General features: G+C 38.8%; 1 protein-coding gene across 2 annotated transcripts in view; it reads left to right on the top strand.

Annotated features, from left to right (window-relative positions):
• LOC108432102 (serine/threonine-protein kinase WNK2-like) overlaps positions 1-18,667 on the top strand; it is an 82,347-nt gene that overhangs the window by 14,584 nt on the left and 49,096 nt on the right. For both annotated transcript variants that reach the window (XM_017705702.2, XM_017705703.2), the window contains exons 3-5: positions 14,020-14,192; positions 15,376-15,596; positions 17,380-17,537. In XM_017705702.2, coding sequence (XP_017561191.1) covers positions 14,020-14,192; positions 15,376-15,596; positions 17,380-17,537 — 552 coding nt within the window. The remainder of the gene's footprint in view (positions 1-14,019; positions 14,193-15,375; positions 15,597-17,379; positions 17,538-18,667) is intronic.

Here is an 18,667-nt window from a genome sequence, read left to right as displayed (position 1 = left end):
TGGTGCAAACTGCTTAATGTTCTGCAGTAGCTGTTAAGTATTTGTAATTAACAGAAACTGCTGCATCTTCGAATATACCGGTGATGACCTTAGTAACGCTAGTGGCATGAACTTTAGTGATGTTTCTGAGGGTAACATTGGTTCGTTCTGGTAAACTATTTACAACGTGAACTGCACATCCTCAGGAAGTTTAGACTTCTCCTGCTTCGGAATTGACACCAGAATTTGTTTTCCCGTCATAGAAGGGAACGTTGTGTTTCTGTGGAAAGTTAAGACTTGCATATGTTGTATGTGACTACTTTTATCAATTTTTTAAAAAAAGCTCTGACGTCTTTTTTACCTTTCAGTGTTATGTAATTGTTTCATCTCTAATTTCAGCGTTTTTTTTTTTTTTTCTAATGGCTGGCTGACACGGACACTAATTATAAAAGAGCAGAAAATGTATCTTGGCTGTTAAGTGTGTTTAGAGCTTTTACTACGTATAGGGAAACGTCAGATTTATTGTCTGGCTTAAGCTGTAAATGTAAATAAGCTTGAAAATGCTGTAGTATTCATTTAAATCTATTTAGAAAGAACAGAATAGAAAGATGTTGAGATGCAGCTACACAAAGAAACACAGACAGGGACCCAGAGAGTGTAACACACTGGCAGATGGGCCTTGTCAACACGTGGTGCAGCCAACACTTCCAGCTAGTGTGTGCATAGATCCCCAGCTATTCCCACCCATCCCTCCTGTTTGTCTTTTAAAAGTTAATATCTTTATGGCCACACTTTTGGACTTCCTTTAGCTTTAACCATGTTTGCCTGTCCCAAATAACCCCTTGGTTCACAGTGGAAATGATGCTACTGCCTTATCAATCACATCACTCCATCCCCCGGTGCTAAGGACTAATCTCAGAACAGGACAGGGCATTACAACATGGTCAGAGCTAAATCTGCTGGAACTCGAGAAATGCCAGAAATCTGAAAAGTGCAGACAAAAGCAGCACTAAGCTCATATGCTATAAATAGCACAGGTAGTTATACAGTGAAGTGAATTTACTTCCTTGTTCCTCACTCTCCCATTATATTCCTTTCTCTTTTGTTCTTTTTAACTCATCGTGTATAGCGAGTAGCTGTTTTCTCCTTCCACTGGATAAAGCATGTGCTCTTACATCTTATGTAACAGTTATGTAATTTGAGTAGTTTGGGACTTGAGTAGAATTCAGTAGGATTGGTTTATTTGTAGTACCTTGTCTTTTGTGACCGTGGTGTACTTGTTGGTTGGCCTTCATACTTCCTCTTAGAGTAAATAGACCCATGGGACTGCCCTGTACCCTTTTTAACCCCCCCCCAGCACACTTGCTTACCCTGTCAGCGTACCTCAAAGTTAGTCAATTCATTTTCACTATCCGTTTCAACAAAATCTACAAAGTGGTGTCAGTTGGTGTCAGGTTTTTGCGTGCTGCAAGTGCAAATGCAAGCGAGTGTATGTATGTATACAGTATGTATGTGTCTGAAAGGTCAGTCTGTGTTATGGTGTGTGTTAAATTATTCAGAGTTGGCTTTACAGGGTGGGCTCTGTGAGTGCTGAAATTTGTAACGACCAGTTTGTTTTGAATCGAGATTTCTCAGGCCTCAACACTTTGAAATGCATGTGGTCTTGGGCCTTGGCAGTCGTTAACCTGGAGCTAGAGGTGGGTGAAATGGCAAAATGCAACATCATAATACTTTAAGTAGTTTTTATGATAATCTGTATGTCATAATATTTATCTTTAGTGACCTATTTTAAAAATTCTATCAAATTATAACTCCAGTAAGTTGTATTCAGCATTTCTCATGCTGTACTGCACTGCATTCAGTTAAACAGGAATAATTGGGAAGTATTTTTAAGTACTGATATCCACAGGTTGCTTAGGAAAGCATGTTGTGATGTTATATATCACATTAATGTTAAATATCGTCATATTGCCCTTACAGCTGATTGGTTCTTCATTGACTCAAGTCTTAAGGCTGGGCATCATTCAGACTCTGATATTTTTTGATATATTTATGACTTTGATGATGCTTATTGAACAATATTTTCTTTTATACCTTTTTTTAAAATTACAAATCCAAAGTGGGTGTGGCTTAAACCAGAGATGAGTGCTGTGCCGAAAATGGGTATAATTCGGTGGCGAATTGTCAGTGTTAGGCTTTTATTTCGAGCTATAACTGTCCAAAACTCCTCTAGGATAATGTTAATTTCTGCGAGCATCCAAGTGGAATTCCAGTACTGTGTTGCACATTATTAGGATTGTGCAATATGGCTTGTTTTTGTGGTGAATACAGCACAGTGACTACATGCTTCTGTCAATATCAGTACTAAAAAACAGTTGAATAATTGCATGTTTGATGACAGAGAGAATAAATAGGTCTGCTTAATTGCTTAATTGGATTTGGCACATGTTGGTGGTGTTTTTTTGTTTTGTTTTTTTTTACAACTTTTGAAAGGTAAGTGAAAATAAATGCAGCTTGTATTCATACTGTTGTATGCTTAATGCCAAATATGAAAACAATCCTGCATATGAGGCTGCATATGACTGATACATAACTGGTAAATGTTTGACTAACAGGTTGTTGTTGAAAGTCATTTCCTGATGCCATGTTATCCTTGCAACTGTTGCTGGCAGAGGTCCCTGTGTCATGAGCATTGCATTAGGCCAGAGCAAGTTTGACAGCTTGTCTTTGAGAAGTTGCCCTTACGCTTTGATTGGAACTTTCTTTCCTTGTAACCTTCATGAGCTAGAATGACAGATCTCAGCCCAATGCGAATGATGGTAATGGTTCACTGGTTATACCATGAATTGCTTTGCATTTCAATTACATATGTTAGAAGAACTCCTTGTAGAAATGGACAGCTGTGGTGAAATGATCTGTATGCATGTTTATTGAATTCTTTATTATTGATGATAATTGTCATGGAGAAATTTGATTGTTAATTGCTTGGCAATATGACAGTATTTACAGGACATTGTACGGTGTACTGAAAAAAGCATTACTCTCAGACCCCATGGTGTAACAACATTAACACACGGTAAACAGGAAAAGTGTGAATAGACGCTAAAAAAAAAACTATAAATAAAATATAATAATAAAAAAATAATATAAATGTAAGAGGTCCTGAAATGAACACGAAATAGCACACTATTATGATGCATTGCTTGCAGGGATGGGTATTTTGGTCAAATTTGATATTCAAATTTATAAAGCATTAATTGAAAAATCCCCCACCAACCAAAAAACAAACAAACAAACAAAAAAGCCCAAAACACTTATTATTAATGTACTGTATTAAACCCAGAACAGGACATATTTAAGATAAACGGACAAATGTTAAGTGTCTTTCACCCTAGCTAACATTACTGGTCTAGTCACATTGTAACTTGGTTCATCTCGTACCTTTTAACTGGACAACAGCGAGCATGTGGAGCATAAATTAGCTTGCATGTAACGCATGAAGTTCGCTGAATGATACTGAGATGTTCATTTTATTAGATATATTTGTGTAGTGTAATATATAAAACTTGATATTGTTTGTCCTTTTGTGTGACTCTTCCTTTTCGGAATGGCTGCACTTTGTACTGTCTGTATGTACGACACACACATTCATACGAATATACCAGGATGGTTCTCAAAGTTTTACAAACACAGTCTAGAACGTGCCAGACTTGCTTTTGAGAGACGCTCTCTCCCTCACCAACAAAGGAATTTCTATAGAAAGGTATGTAGCATTGGTCATAGGGGTTACTCAGCCAGCTGCTCCTATGCTGGTTTGCGTAGTCATTTTGTTTCAGTGCCATGACTAGTGTCTATACTCCTGACCTAGGCATTGTCATCTTTGTTGTTTTGGTGGGAATCCAGGTCACTGGGTCAAACACATATGCTGGTCAGCTCTGCAGAGGGACTAACAATTGTCTCCATTCAAGTTTCACAGAAAGACACTTTTTTTGTCTCTGGCTGTAGGAAGTGCATAGAGGAATGGAAACCTTAGAAAAATGAGTTTGCAGCAGCGGCGTGGGTTCTTGCTCACTTGGCACATGCTTAGATAGATAATTGAAAAGAGCATGTCAGCAAATCTTATTGCCTCAAATATCTTTGGGTTGGGGTGACAGAGTGGAACGGCTAAGAATGGATTACTTCCTATATGTGTCACATGCCATTTGTAAAAATATGATCTCTCGCTCTCGCTCTCTATTTCTCTCTCTCTCTTCCTCTCTCTCTATTCCTCTCTCTCTCTCTCTCTATTTCTCTATTTCTCTCTCTCTCTCTATTTCTCTCTCTCTCTCTCTCTCTCTCTCTCTCTCTCTCTCTCTCTCTCTCTCTCTCTCTCTCTCTCTCTCTCTCTCTCTCTATTTCTCTATTTCTCTCTCTCTATTCCTCTCTCTCTCTATTTCTCTCTCTCTATTCCTCTCTCTCTCTATTTCTCTCTCTATTTCTCTCTCTCTATTTCTCTCTCTCTCTCTATTTCTCTCTCTCTCTATTTCTCTCTCTCTCTCTCTCTCTCTCTCTCTTTTTCTCTCTCTCTTTCTCTATTTCTCTCTCTCTCTCTATCTCTCTCTCTCTCTCTCTCTCTTTTTCTCTCTCTCTCTCTCTCTTTTTTTCTCTCTCTCTCTCTCTCTCTCTCTCTCTATTTCTCTCTCTCTCGCTCTCTATTTCTCTCGCTCTCTCTCTCTCGCTCTCTATTTCTCTCTCTCTCTCTCTCTCTCTCTCTCTCTCTCTCTCTCTCTCTCTCTCTCTCTCTCTCTCTCTCTCTCTCTCTCTCTCTCTCTCTCTCTCTCTCTCTCTCTCTCTCTCTCATGCAATCCCCCGAACACAAGCCATAGGTAGTATTGGTCGCCGTGGCAATACAGTATACAGTGCTGTACCAGCCAGATTTTAGGTCAGCTTTTATATTGTCTATATTGAGAAATTTAAACAGTATATGTACATTTGCACACCTGAAACATAAGATGATGTGTTTGCTGTTACATGTAGCTAGGTTTTTTTTTTAAGCTATTAAATTGTGCATTTTAATGTTCTTCTCTTTCCCCCTCATTTCATCTTTGCACTACAAGTTGTTTTAAAAAAACTTGGAAGAATAGACCATTGTTGTCATTCTGTAGTATTTTTACATCTGATGTGACAAAGCAGCTTCGCAGGTGAGCAAGCCAGGGGCGACAGTGGCAAGGAAAACCTCCCTCAGAGCTGAGGAAGAAACCTTGGGAGGAACCAAGGCTAACAAGAGGTGACCCATCCTCCTCTGGTCAAACTACCTACGAAGTTATGCTACTAATATTAATAGTAGATGTTACTACTACTAAAATTACTAGGGGTCCGTGAAAACTTCAATGCAGCTAGTCCAATGCGAATGGCGGTAGCTGGGGCGTGGGCAGCTGGTCTGAAGCGGGTAGCAGGAGGGCTCTAAACACTTTTTTTTTTTTTCTTTGTGGGGAAGTCACTGCTATTGCACCCTATGGTAACTAAAACTGTTCCAAATCTGGTGTGCTTTATTCTACATGCATTTTCCCCTTGAGTGTCCTCTGAATTAAGAGATTGGATAAGAGTGGAAATATATAAATTTTGCTACATGAAAGCTACAACTGCTGCACACGGATCTGATGTCATAAGACTACAGACGCCAGAAAACCCCATGCAAACCAGGAAGCTGTTTCAAATATAATCGCGTAGTTGCCTCCAGTCTAAGTAGCTGGTGGTGCAGAAGAACAGCAGAAGAGCAGCAGAAGCAAGAGACTGAGGAAAGATCTGAAAAGCTCCAGTGAAAAAGGGCTGAAAAGTCTAGCTTAAGCCACTGAAAAGTGGTCAGCGTAGGTTTGGTTGTACTTACTTTATTTTGTATGAAATAAAGAAACATGGCTACTGCAACCCTGAACCCCTCCTCCAGAGCCTGGGGTAGCCCATGCAGTGCTACAATGACTGATACAGTTCAGTAATATTCAGAGGGGGGTGGAAAGGTATGTAAAGTGAAACATTTGGGGTCTTGTTTACCAAAGGCTGTGACAGCATTGACTTGACAATGACGCACCACTTCAATAACGGTGGGATTGAGACATTTGTGTGTTTGCACGTCTGTATATTCAGACTAAGTGTTATCTAACTGTTCTAATGCTTGAATTTTGCTTGGAAGACTTATCATTTTCTCTGTCATTTGTCTCCTGTTGAATATTTGGAACACAGTGACTACTGATCCCGTCAAAAGTATGTTCTTTACGGTAATGAGCCTTGAGTTTTTCTGAACCCTGATGATGGGCAACTTGATCAGAAAGTGCACCAACAGGGTTGCTCACCTCCCCCACTCCCCACAAAGCTCTAAAAGGAAACCTGACACTATCTGTGTTTGTGTAAACTAATAAGCTGAACTGAAGTGGAAATAATGTTTGAAAGCATTAGCAGGTTGAAAACCACACGTTTTTTATTCTTAAGTTACATGAGAGGCTGTACATTCATGTAGAGAAACAATTCCACGGAGCCAGTAAGTCAACAAGCCTAAAAGAAAGAGAAAACAGCAGTGGGAACAAACAGCTTTGCAACTTGTTTTTTTTTTTTTTTTTTTTTTTTTTCCCCATCTAACCTGCATAAAAATGATTTATTAATATGATGGGATTGGGAAGATCTCCTTCATTATAATCAGAAAACCTCAGTCAGATGCATTCCACTATAGGACCAAAGTATACATGTGCTCTCTGCGCACTCTATAGGCGACATTCCTGTAGATAACATCTTGCCGGAAACAGGGAGGTGGTAATGCAGTTATTTAAAGAATGGCACCTGTTCTCAGATGGGTGGCACAGTCTGAAAGGTCTGCTGCCAGAATGGAAATATGCAGTACATCGTTGAACGCGTGTGCAAGACTTTCCATGCGAGGCTCAACATCCTCTAGCCTGTTAGGGGCTACTGAATAATGCAGGGATCCCCTTGAGTCAGCTGAAAAGGCTTGTGCAGAAAAGAGGAGGAGGAGAGAAAAGAAGAGATGGAGGGGTGCACATGGAGCATGTGGGGACAGTTCAAGCAGGCTGGCTCAGCTGAGTGGAATAGGCTCTCTGCGGCGCTGCATAATTTATGGGGCTCTGGGAGCGAGAGCTATAAAAGCCAAACGCACACGCACACCCTTCGGCACAACACGTGGACGTTCAGAGCATGCACTCGGTGCCACTTCCATCCGTTTATCTTTCAGTGTTTTCTTCCTTCTCTCTTTCTCTCACTAATCGACCTTATAGATTAATCCCATTAATTACTGCCGGGTTTGAGTACGTCAGCCCGGACCTGCGCGTGTTCAGCCGTCTGAGCTTGTGTGTGCTTATGCGACAGACAGTTTAGGCATGTACCTGCTTATCGCAGCTTATAGCTTATGGTGTGCAAACCCTGGTCTGGCTTGTCACTGTGTGATTGAGTGCAGAGCTGGTTATGTAATAGAGCTTCTAAAGCAAGACATTGATGTGTTTCTGAGTGGAGGGGTGGGACTATGACTAGACAAATCTAGGGCTGTCACTATCAATTCTATTAGAAAGATCCCCAAATCCTTTATGGGCTTTTGTAAAGACTTAACGAAAAAAAAATTAACTTGGCAAAAATGGGCTTGTTGGTCAGGCTGTTTCTTACTGTATAAGAGACTAATAAGAAATTTTAAAACCCCTTGAACTGCAAGCCTGTTCAGTTAATAATTTCAAGACTTATTGTTAAGTTACAGCTGCTGTCAGTGGCAGATCTATTAGAAGCCCCCCCCCCCCCCCAGAGTTTTGCTGCAGTAATCATGAAGTATTCTGTCATATATCAATTATATAATTTTGAAAGAGAAACTGAGTGATACTGCACATTTTAACTGCTTGTATGTGGGCCCACACTTCAATTTGCCATCTACTCAATACTGGTATTTTTAAATAGTTTGTTTACTATTTTTAATCAAGTTTAATCAAGTAATAATGTTGGCTCTAGACTCAAACTGTAATCAGTCCTAAAATTTTGGTTCAAATTTAGACATCTGAGAACTTTGTCATAGCCTGACTCAACCCACAGCACAGAGTTTTAAGTACATCAGGCTTTGAGTCCGAATCTGACCTGAGCTCAACAAAATTCTGTCTGAAACTGGCCTGGACCAGCCCATCACCGACAGTGCCGAATACCCTGATGAAACAGCGCTGCGCAAATTACAGCATAGCCACACTTACAGCAGTCTTTAGATCATGGATAAATAAATAAAATAAAAATGTGAAATGTACGAAGATATTCAGCTGCCAAAATTAAGTTTAAATTCTTCATAAACGACTTTAAGCAAATTCCGCATTATTCACTAGGCAAAGATTTTGAACTTTTTTTTTTTTTTTTTTTCCCCTCCCCCTTGATAAACTTTTCATAACATGCTTTTCTCACCCAGTGCGATGGCGATATACACTATATTGCCAATAGTATTTGCTGGTCTGCTTTCACACACATATAAACTTGAGTGAGATCCCATTCTTAATCCATAGGGTTTAATTTGATGTCAGCCCACCCCAGATGTCAGGCTTTCCACAAGCTTTAGGAGTGTGTTTATGGGAATCTTTGACCGTTCTTCCAGAAGCGCGTTTGTTTATTAAGTCCCCCCCCCTTCACCTTGGACTCTTGGTGAAAGTTGGTGACCTCTGTGCACTATGCCCCTCAGCATCCGCTGACCCCACTCTGTCATTTTATGTGGCTGACCATTTTGTGGCTGAGTTGCTGTCGTTCCCAATCACTTCCACTCTGTAATAATACCACTGACGCTTGACTGTGGAATATTTAGTATGGAGGAAGTTATACGACTGATTTTGTTGCAGAGGTGGTGTCCTATCACGGTACCACGCTTTCAGGAGTTTGCAGGAATTCACTGAGCTCCTGAGAGCGACCCATTCTTTCACTAATGTCTGTAGAAGCAGTCTGCAGGCCTACGGGCTTGGTTTTATACACCTGAGGCCATGGAAGTGATTGGAACACCTGAATTCAATTATTTGGATGGGTGAGTGAAGACTTTTGGCAATATAGTGTGGCCAAATGTTAGCGTTCAGCTGTTTAATTAAGCTCCATTTTGTCACAAAGAACATGTATGAAATGTTTTGTATTTTGTATGTATAATTTATCCTTTTGGCTGCGCTAAACTGTATTGATCTCCTAAATTGATTCACTGTTTTATTAACTATATATCCATTTTCTCAAACATGGACCCTATGGCCCTAAGCAGATGGCTGCAGCATGCCAGGTTAAAACATTTCATATTAAGTAAAGAAGAAGGTTAAAGTAAATGGGAGGACTAAATCAGGGAGAGGTGCCAGGGGGAATCTGTTAAAAGTGGGAGAAATTTAAACCCAGCCTGAGCCCAACAGTTCATGTCTGAACAAGACCTGAGCCACACATCAGTGTGATTTCAGGCCTTCTCAAACAGGTAAGGCAGTACCGTGCCAAGCATTGTTTTTGTGATGAAATTTAATTCATTATTGTTGAGTTCAACAACATTTTATTAGACTTTCTCATATGCTGAATGTTGTCTGCATCAAAACCATCGACACTTTGAGAAATAAGAGAGCAAAAATGAGCTTGGACAGAATTTGACAAGGAGAGCCATGTGTATGCGTGTGTAATAAAAAGAGCAAGATGTATATAGGAGTGGTAAAAAGGGGGGGGGGGTTAGTATTGATCTGTGCTGCCCTTTTATGGCCGCGTCAGCCCCATCACTGAAAAAACGGAGATCACACCAAGAAACCGCACATTAAATTGTCTGACTGAATGATGAATGGCACAAAGCAAATGTCCTTCTTGCCACATTAGTCAGTTTTTGTTCTGCATGTGACCGTGCCATATCAACTTTTATCTGATCCATTTTTTACAGAGTTGCTCGTTTCAATCAATCAGTGACCGTTTCATTAGATTACACTCTATTAGATAGTCAGTGATGATCTCTATTGGTAGAAGAACAAAGGGGTGCAGTGTGGCCTACAAGTCCAGCAACTGTATACATACCAAAGTGCTTCTTGTATTGTAGGTGTTTTTGAGTAAGTGTCCAAAAGCGTGTAGACACAAAGTAAGTGTAGGTGTAGTGGAGTCCAGTAGCTCAATGCTGGCTGTGATCTGCATTGTGATATCTTGCTTACCACTGTGTAAAGAGATTGGCTGGCTGCCTGCTGTGGCTGAGATGTAGCTTGCTGGAGACTTGAGTGCATGTGCACATAGGGGGTATTGATGTTTAAGGCAATGAAATCACATGGACAATCTGCAACCTGTCATCCCTAGTCTCCATCCTCTTTCTATTCATTCTGTTCCTCTTTACCTCCTTTCCCTCCTTCATCCCCTTCCCCCTCTCTGCCTGTCTGCTGTGGGTGGTGTGATAGCTGTCTACTGCAGACAGAACATTAATGAACCTGACAGTGGGGTCACTCCTTTACAGCTACTGCAATAACAGCTTGTGAATCGAATGAATGTTTTATAAAGAAATGACCCATTTGAGCCCAGATTTTCCCTGCAATGTCATTGCATTTATGTGCTACCCGTAACTTCTACGTTTTAGACTTATTACCGGAAATCCAGTGGTGATTGATTGTTTGGAACCAGCAGGCTGAAGCCCACCTACTTTTGTTGCTGGCTCAAATGACTGCATAGTCGTAGTAGTCGTAAAAAATGTGACAGTTAAAATTCCCTTTTGATGTAAACTAGTCATAATTCCATTTTAATTAATGGCTATATTGATTTGGTGTTTACTAAGTGTGACGTTATGGGGGTAAAAAACCCATCATTTTTGTAAGGACTGAAGGCATTTGAATGCTGCTTATCTAAAGCACAAACACAACCATGAATACCGTGTAACACTTCATATATACATTAACTGCAAACAATTATCTGGGTTTGAACGTGGGTCATAAAATCTTGATGTCAAATTAATAGAAAACAATTGTAAGTATAAATATAGCCGCAAGTGGCAATGAATGGGTTCAAAAACGCAACAGCAGTATGGGCCCTTCTGCAGTTTCAGCCCATTTGGCCTAAAAAGGCCTGAAGCTGTCAAGGTCTTATTTATAGGCAGAGTGAATAGAACTGAAAGGAAGTCAGTTCATCAAAAGGCCGTCAGTTGCCGTAAACAACAAGCAGGGGTCTTTAAACATCATATAGATTTACATTCATATGTACTTATCTACACTGGTTTATAGAGCCTTTGCCCAGTGTAGTGTACTCTGTGAATTACCTTATATTGTATGAGGTAAAGGTTAGTATTGGTGGTCATGCTAAATGTGAATTCCAGAATGTTTGTCCAGAGGTCAGTAGAGGGAGTAACCAAGAGATCTTCTTCCCACTTTTTCCTTGGTATAGATTGTTTGGTCTAAATTTTAGATATTTTTCTTTTTTGAGGAGGAGATGTTTAGGAATTCAGAACTTAGTGGACTTGGTTCTAGTACATCTTTTTTGTCTAACTTTTGAGTTTAATATGGTTTTAAGCTGATGATATTCCAGAAACTGGTTACTCTGTGCTGTATACCGAGGTAAAATGTGAAATGGTTGCAAAGTTTTTATTCTGTTATTCTGTATTGGTAATAGTTATTTTGATTGTAGATATTCTGGCAATAAGGGACAGTGGAAAGTTCATCCAGCGTTGGAGGTCATTGTTTATAGTTGAGAGTAATGGGTTAAAATTGCTCTGACAGCTGGGAGGAAATTTTGATGCCCAGACATAGTGATGTATTGGGTGCTCAAGGGGTTAGGAAACGACTGCTGCTGTGTCTAAGTTCATGTTGATTGGTAGTATGGTATATTTAGTCCAGTGATTAGAGTAATTGGAGATTTTGGAGTATTTTTCAATCATTTGTATGGTTTGAGGAATTGATGTGGGGGTATTCTGCAAAAACGGTAGGGTGTCCTCCGCATATAAACTGATTGTTCTGCAATTTGGGTTTGGATACCTTTTTGTTTTTTGTCGTATAGCTGCTGCCAACTGTTCTATAAAAATTGTGAATAGGGGTGAGAGGGGGCGTCTTTGTCTAGTACCTCTGTGTAGTGTGAAATTTTGTAATATTCGTCCATTAGTATTAACTGTGACCTTGGGTGAAGTGTAAAGAATGTTTATCCAGTTAATGATTCTTCAAGCCCTATTTTGTGCAATGTAGTGAATTTCCACTTTATTGAAAGTTTCTCTGCATCTAATGTGACTTGCAGTTTCTGATTTCTGAATTGATGTGTAATGTATCAAGTTAAGTAGTCTGCGCATGTTAGTGGTTGAATGTCTTCCTTTGATGAAGCCGGTCTGATCGGGGTGTATAGAAATGGGACAACTGTTTTGAACATGGTCACCAAGGTCTTGTTTATAATTTTTATGTCTTTTATTAATGAGTGATAGTGGATGGTAGCTGGAGGGTAGGGTGGGGTCTTTGTTAGGTTTGAGATGAAGTGAAATTATAACTGTATTGATTTCAGATGGTAAAATCTTGTTATGCTTTATTTCAGCAGTCATTCTATTGAGTAGTGGGGCAAGTATTGTCCAGAAGTGTTTATAAAATTCAGGGGGGAAGCCGTCAGGACCAGGTGCTTTATTATTAGACATGTGGTGAAGGGCATTATAAAGTTCTTCTGACGTTAGTGGATTTTCCAGTATTTGTGTTTGTTCTTTGGTCAGTCTTGAAAGGATTATGTTAAAAGTGCAAATGTCTTCTGTGTCTGGATCGTGTTCTAGTGAGTATAGATTTTTATAAAATGTTTTGAATACTTGATTGATCTCTTCTGGTGTTTGTGTAATATTTCCTGTCCCATCCTTGATTACTGGTATTTTTTTTCCTTTGTTTTACTAGATTAGCCAAGAGTTTTCCAGATTTGTTGCTGTGTTCAAAATTTGTATGTCTTAATTATTGTATTAGGATTTGAGTCTTCTTATTTCTAAGCTTGTTGTATTGTGTGTTACATTTTCTTGGCTCATTTTCATTTTTGTCTGTGGGGTTGTTCAACATCTTATTTGATAATTCTTGATTTTTTTTTTTTGGTAGATTAGATTTGTTTCTTCATTTCTTATTGGAGGAGTAGGATATTATTTTGCCTCTTTAGTGTTGAAGTTTCTGGAGAATCATTTATTTCTAGGAAGGATGCCCACTCTTTTGATATAACTATCCATTTCTAAATCTTTTAGGAGAGAAGTATTAAGGCGCCATCTGAAAGATTCATGTGCATATTTATATTCCACTTGAGTGAAACAGGAGTATGGTCACAAATTATTATAGGGTGGTGTATTATGTCTGAGATGTTAGATGTAAGAATTACTGGTAAGAAAAAATCAATGGGAAAATGTGAGCCGTGAATAAAAAGAGAATTCTTTGGTCATTGGATGTTTGAGGCACCAACCCTTGCTGAGCCCCAAATCAGTCAAAAAGTATTTAATGGTATTGGTGATTGCCAATTACGGGTGGAGCGCCCCCTTATGGCCAACTGGCCTGATTTTGTTCGCCCGAGTAGTGGGAGGGACTACTACCTATTGACCAAGTTTCAAGTCTCTAGGACTTGACTCTAGGACTGCGTGCTTCAACCCTAATTAAAGGTGTGTTGGACTACTTATTTATGCTAAGCAAAAGGGGAGTTTACCCTGTGAGCTCAAAATAAGCTCTAAATTTCATGTTTCAGATTTTCTTTTCCTGTTCTTTCTTGAGGTTGATGCTTGGCACACACCTATTTATGGCTACTTTATTTATTGAAGAGTGAAATGCATTGCACCCATAACCACTGCCTTAATCTAGAAGACTCTTTCATACACTTATATTCTTTTATCTCTAATTCTGAATGTAAGAGGTGCAGAAAACTACCAGAGTTATCGAAGAAAAAGGTGGAGTTTGAATTGTAGCAACATCAGCTGCCAGTGTGCTTAAATGTGTTTGTAGTGGACTGATTTTATTCTCAAGGAAGGTACACCTCATGATTCTGGAGCTGTCATATGACTTTTAAAGATGAAATATTTAAGTTCTGTTTTCTGTTTCCTTGTGTTTCATTTGTTAGACTTGAGGTGTTTTCTTTGCTTCTCTGTTTCAGGACCGAAAGCTGACCAAAGTGGAGAGGCAGCGCTTCAAAGAGGAGGCAGAGATGCTGAAGGGTCTTCAGCATCCGAACATTGTGCGCTTCTACGACTTCTGGGAGTCTCTACTCAAAGGGAAGAAATGCATTGTCCTGGTGACGGAGCTCATGACCTCAGGGACGTTGAAAACGTAAGAAAGATGCTAAGTACAGACCTTCGGCCACTAAATAAAATAAATAGTTTTAATAGCTTAGGCCCTACAACGATGGGGAAGAATGTTTTTTTTTTTTGAGTATGGAACTTTCATAGCTGGTTTTTCATCAAGTCTTATCTGGGGCTGTGAAACAAAGAAAGGTTAATGTCAGGGTTTAGGTATGGGTGTAAAGGTACTTGTCCCAAACAGTCACAGTATGTATACGATGTTTCGGTGCATGCAGTCGTATGGAGAACATGCGGAAGCGGGTGCAAAACTTGATGAACGTACTACAGAACCAGATTTCAAAAGTGCAAGTTCTACATGGAAACTTTGAGCTGTAGGTCATTAGCAATGGTCCATGCTAAGCTTGACTGAAGTTGATTGGCACCTGACTAGGGTCACACTATGGCAAGTGCAAATGATGCACAAGAGCTAGAAGACCTGCCTGCCTCTTCCAAATCGGCTGTGTGGGACAATTTTGGGTTCCCAGGGAACGACGACGACAGTGGAGACTGATCCTATATGCCAAATGCTACTTGGTTGTCCCTCCCTACTAGCAAGGGTGTTTTCCTCTGTCTGAGAGTGTTTAGCTTAAGCTTTGAGTATCTTATTATAACCTAAGTGGAACCAAATGAAACGCACCTCGTTATACACAAGTTTTATTTTTAGTTATTTATTTTTTTAAATATTTTTTAGCCACTTTTTACGTATTGCTGTTTATCAGTCCTACGTTAAAATGAGTTATGCAAGAGTGAATGTTTTCTGTTCACTTTTTTACATTTTCCTGCTTAATGCAGTACAGGCTGTACCAACTATAGGGGTGGATCAAACCGTAATTAGCACTACTATTTCATTAAAATAAATGAAAAGGATCATAGCCATATGCATTTGAGTGCTTCTAATATAATTATTGTTGTAGATTTGTATGAACTGAAGCGTGTAACTAAATGCAACAGGAATAAAATACAGAGCTTTTTTAAGTTACTTGGCAAACATAACCAGAATGTCAATAGAGAAATGACAAAGACTTGTTGTGAATCTGTTTGTCTTGGACCATGATCCTGTGTACTGGCTTTAGTAGATCATGCATTCCAATCAGGCACACAGTGAGTTCCTTGTTTTTCTTCTGAGGTTGTATAGATAACTATGATGATAAAGAATCATTTTTACTCTGCAGCTATCTGAAACGCTTTAAGGTGATGAAGCCAAAAGTCTTACGGAGCTGGTGCCGGCAGATCCTGAAGGGCCTGCACTTCTTGCACACACGCACCCCTCCCATCATCCACCGGGATCTCAAGTGTGACAACATCTTCATCACAGGCCCAACGGGCAGCGTGAAGATCGGAGACCTAGGTCTGGCCACCCTCAAGAGAGCCTCCTTTGCCAAGAGTGTCATTGGTGAGATACTAATGCAGTTCACCATGAAAATGAATCATTCACGTAGAATTTGTATATTTCACAGTCAAATCTGATTGGCACAGGTGGAGAAACCTTACTAGGTAGCTTTTTGTTCATGCCCAGTTTTAGGTTCTATGAAAATCATGAGCTTTACTGCATGGAACAATACAACCCCAAAATAATGGACAGTGGTACATAGCTAGACCACAATGGCACCTCAAAATTGACACTTCCGTCAGTGTTTAAAAATAACTGTAAGCCATACTATATCAGATACAAGCAAGTTTGAGATTGCAAGCAACTTGGAGTAGTTGTTTGAGGCAAAGACGTGACCAACCATGAAGTTCAAATGATGCTAAATGCTGTATGTAAGCTTCTGATAGTTGTTAGCTATATTACCATCATTACTCTGGTCCAAAACTAATAAAGCAGCTTTGATGTTCTGAGGATAACAAACATGTCATAGCTGATCAACTACATTAGGGGCCAGAGTAGAATTGTGTATATTTGATTTTACCAAACTGTCAATTAAAAACCAGCTTTGCACATCCATTTTAAAGACCTGTACATACAGGGTACAATTTGTGTGCAGTTTATTCAGGCATTAATAAATTCAAACACTGATGTATAACTGATATTTGCACACCACATTTTTTGAGGAGAAAGTTTGAATTGTTTTATTCGCAGTGCTTTATTTTTACAGACTTTGGCAGGTGACAGGAACAATGTCTGGATGATATCATTATAATAATTAGAATGATGCTTTGTATTTCAAAAAATCATGACTGATCGGGCTGGGCCGATTATATGGAAATATAATCAAATATATATATATATATATATACAAAAAAAAACGTGTGGTACGCTGCAGATTTGACCTACTTCCCATTCTATTTTAGTTTGTATGTTTTTTGAACATTGACTGTTTAAATAAAAATCCTTTAATAAAGATTAAATAATGTAATATTAAATAATCCAACATCTTTTTAAAAGTACTTTAACTGTTATAATAAACTTATATGCCTTCATCAGGTTACTTGTCCATCATCTGACATCTGATTACATTGCAATATTTCCCAGGCCTAGTATGAATTCACTTGATCAATCAATGCTTTCTCTGCGGTTGACAGACACTCCAGTTCATCTGCATCTATACGGTTTTGATAAATGGCAAAAGAATTACTGTCTCTTAGGCTTTGTTACAGATGATGCTTCTCCAAGCTGGGCTACGGTCCACAGAGCTATATGTGAAACCACTTGTTTTCACTCTGCAGTTACTGAGTGCATCTGAAGCTTATTATTATTTATTTATTTATTTATTTTTATTATTATTATCATCATCATTATTGTTGTTGTTGTTGTTGTTATTATTATTATTATTATTATTATTATTATTATTATTATTATTATTATTGTTATTATTGTTATTATTGTTATTATTATTGTTATTATTGTTATTATTATTGTTATTATTATTGTTATTATTATTGTTATTATTATTGTTATTATTGTTATTATTATTGTTATTATTATTATTATTATGCATTTTTTTATTTATTTAATTTTGTCCATACTTATTTATGGCCTGATGACACACGTGCCAATTAGCCCTTACCTTATTTTCAGCTTTTAGGCATAGCCTTTATGAAAACTAGCTCAAATGACAAGCAGACGCACAGCTTGGGGACTCTGAACCATTGCTTGACCCTGCTTTTCCACATTTACCTAACTGATAGTTTTGACCTCCTCTCTTGACCCTTTGATCTTTTGCTCTTGCTGTCAGGCACTCCGGAGTTCATGGCCCCAGAGATGTATGAGGAGCACTACGATGAATCAGTGGATGTTTACGCCTTCGGCATGTGCATGCTAGAGATGGCCACGTCGGAATACCCCTACTCTGAATGCCAGAACGCTGCCCAGATCTACCGCAAAGTCACCAGCGTGAGTCCTGCCTTAGCATCAACATAAACAGTCTGTGTCTTTGTTTGGGCACTGCACTATGTTCTTACAATAGAAACTACTTTTTCTAGATGCTGGATTATCGTAGCATAATATTTTCTCAAATTAAGCCTCATACTATCATGCAATATCCAGTACCATTAGGCTTGCCAGCAGGGTTAACTGCAACCCAACATGCACAGTTAGCTTTAATGGTTTAAGTCCTTAGCTCCATAATGCAAAAAGCCAAGTGAATGTCACCTAAAAATGCAGTGATTTGAAATTTCAGTGCGGCGGCCTGTATTGAACAGTACATTACTTTCCGCACCATCTTAGTTTGAGCAAACTACCTGCAATAAAAGTGGCTATGGAAGACACAAGGACTGAGCTAAGAGCTTGTCCATTCGAGTTGTCAAATGGGTTCAGGAATCAAATTTGAAGCTTCCCCTTGTTTGTTCAATTTAAGATGCTGAAATTCAAAAGATTATGGTCAACTGTTTTAGCCTTTATTTCCTTTTTTCCTTGGTCTCAGGAATTAACATCAAATTTCAGCTAGTAAGTATTATTTGATTTGCACAAGTGAAAATTAAATAGTGACTAGTAAATATTTGCAAAAAATGCGTTTTAGTAGTAAATGTCATTTTCACATGTGTACGTTACAGATGTGTTTGTAAAATCTGTTGTAATTTGAGAAAAAGCACCAAGTCAAAACTGCTTTCATCAAAATGAATTTAAAGGAATTTATTTAAAAATCTGAACATGTGAAATTACTCTGCACTTATTTAGGTTCCAAATTTCTTTTCACCTTTGCCACACATCAAATCTGATGCAAGAATAAGAGGCTATTTTAAAGTGTCAGTTGAATCTGAAATGCTTCTCAAGCAAGTCTGTTCTCCTCTGTTCTACTACAGCAGTTGGGTTTGTTGTGCTGTTCTGTTCACACAGACTGAAATGTGTTGTTTGAGTAAATTAGTTAATCGGCTGAATGTATACGTGATTTGTTGCATGTGGGACCAAATGTTTGTAGAAAATGTAGTTTAACTCACATCAACGTCTTACCGAGAACATTACAGCCAGTGGTCAAGGTGTTTGTTTTTTGCAGGGCGGTATCATGATAACGGCATATTTAACTC

This window comes from Pygocentrus nattereri, chromosome 29 (genome assembly GCF_015220715.1).
Source record: "Pygocentrus nattereri isolate fPygNat1 chromosome 29, fPygNat1.pri, whole genome shotgun sequence".
NCBI lineage: Eukaryota > Metazoa > Chordata > Actinopteri > Characiformes > Serrasalmidae > Pygocentrus > Pygocentrus nattereri.
Note: the sequence above shows the minus strand (reverse complement) of the source record. Positions and strands in the feature narration are given on the sequence as shown.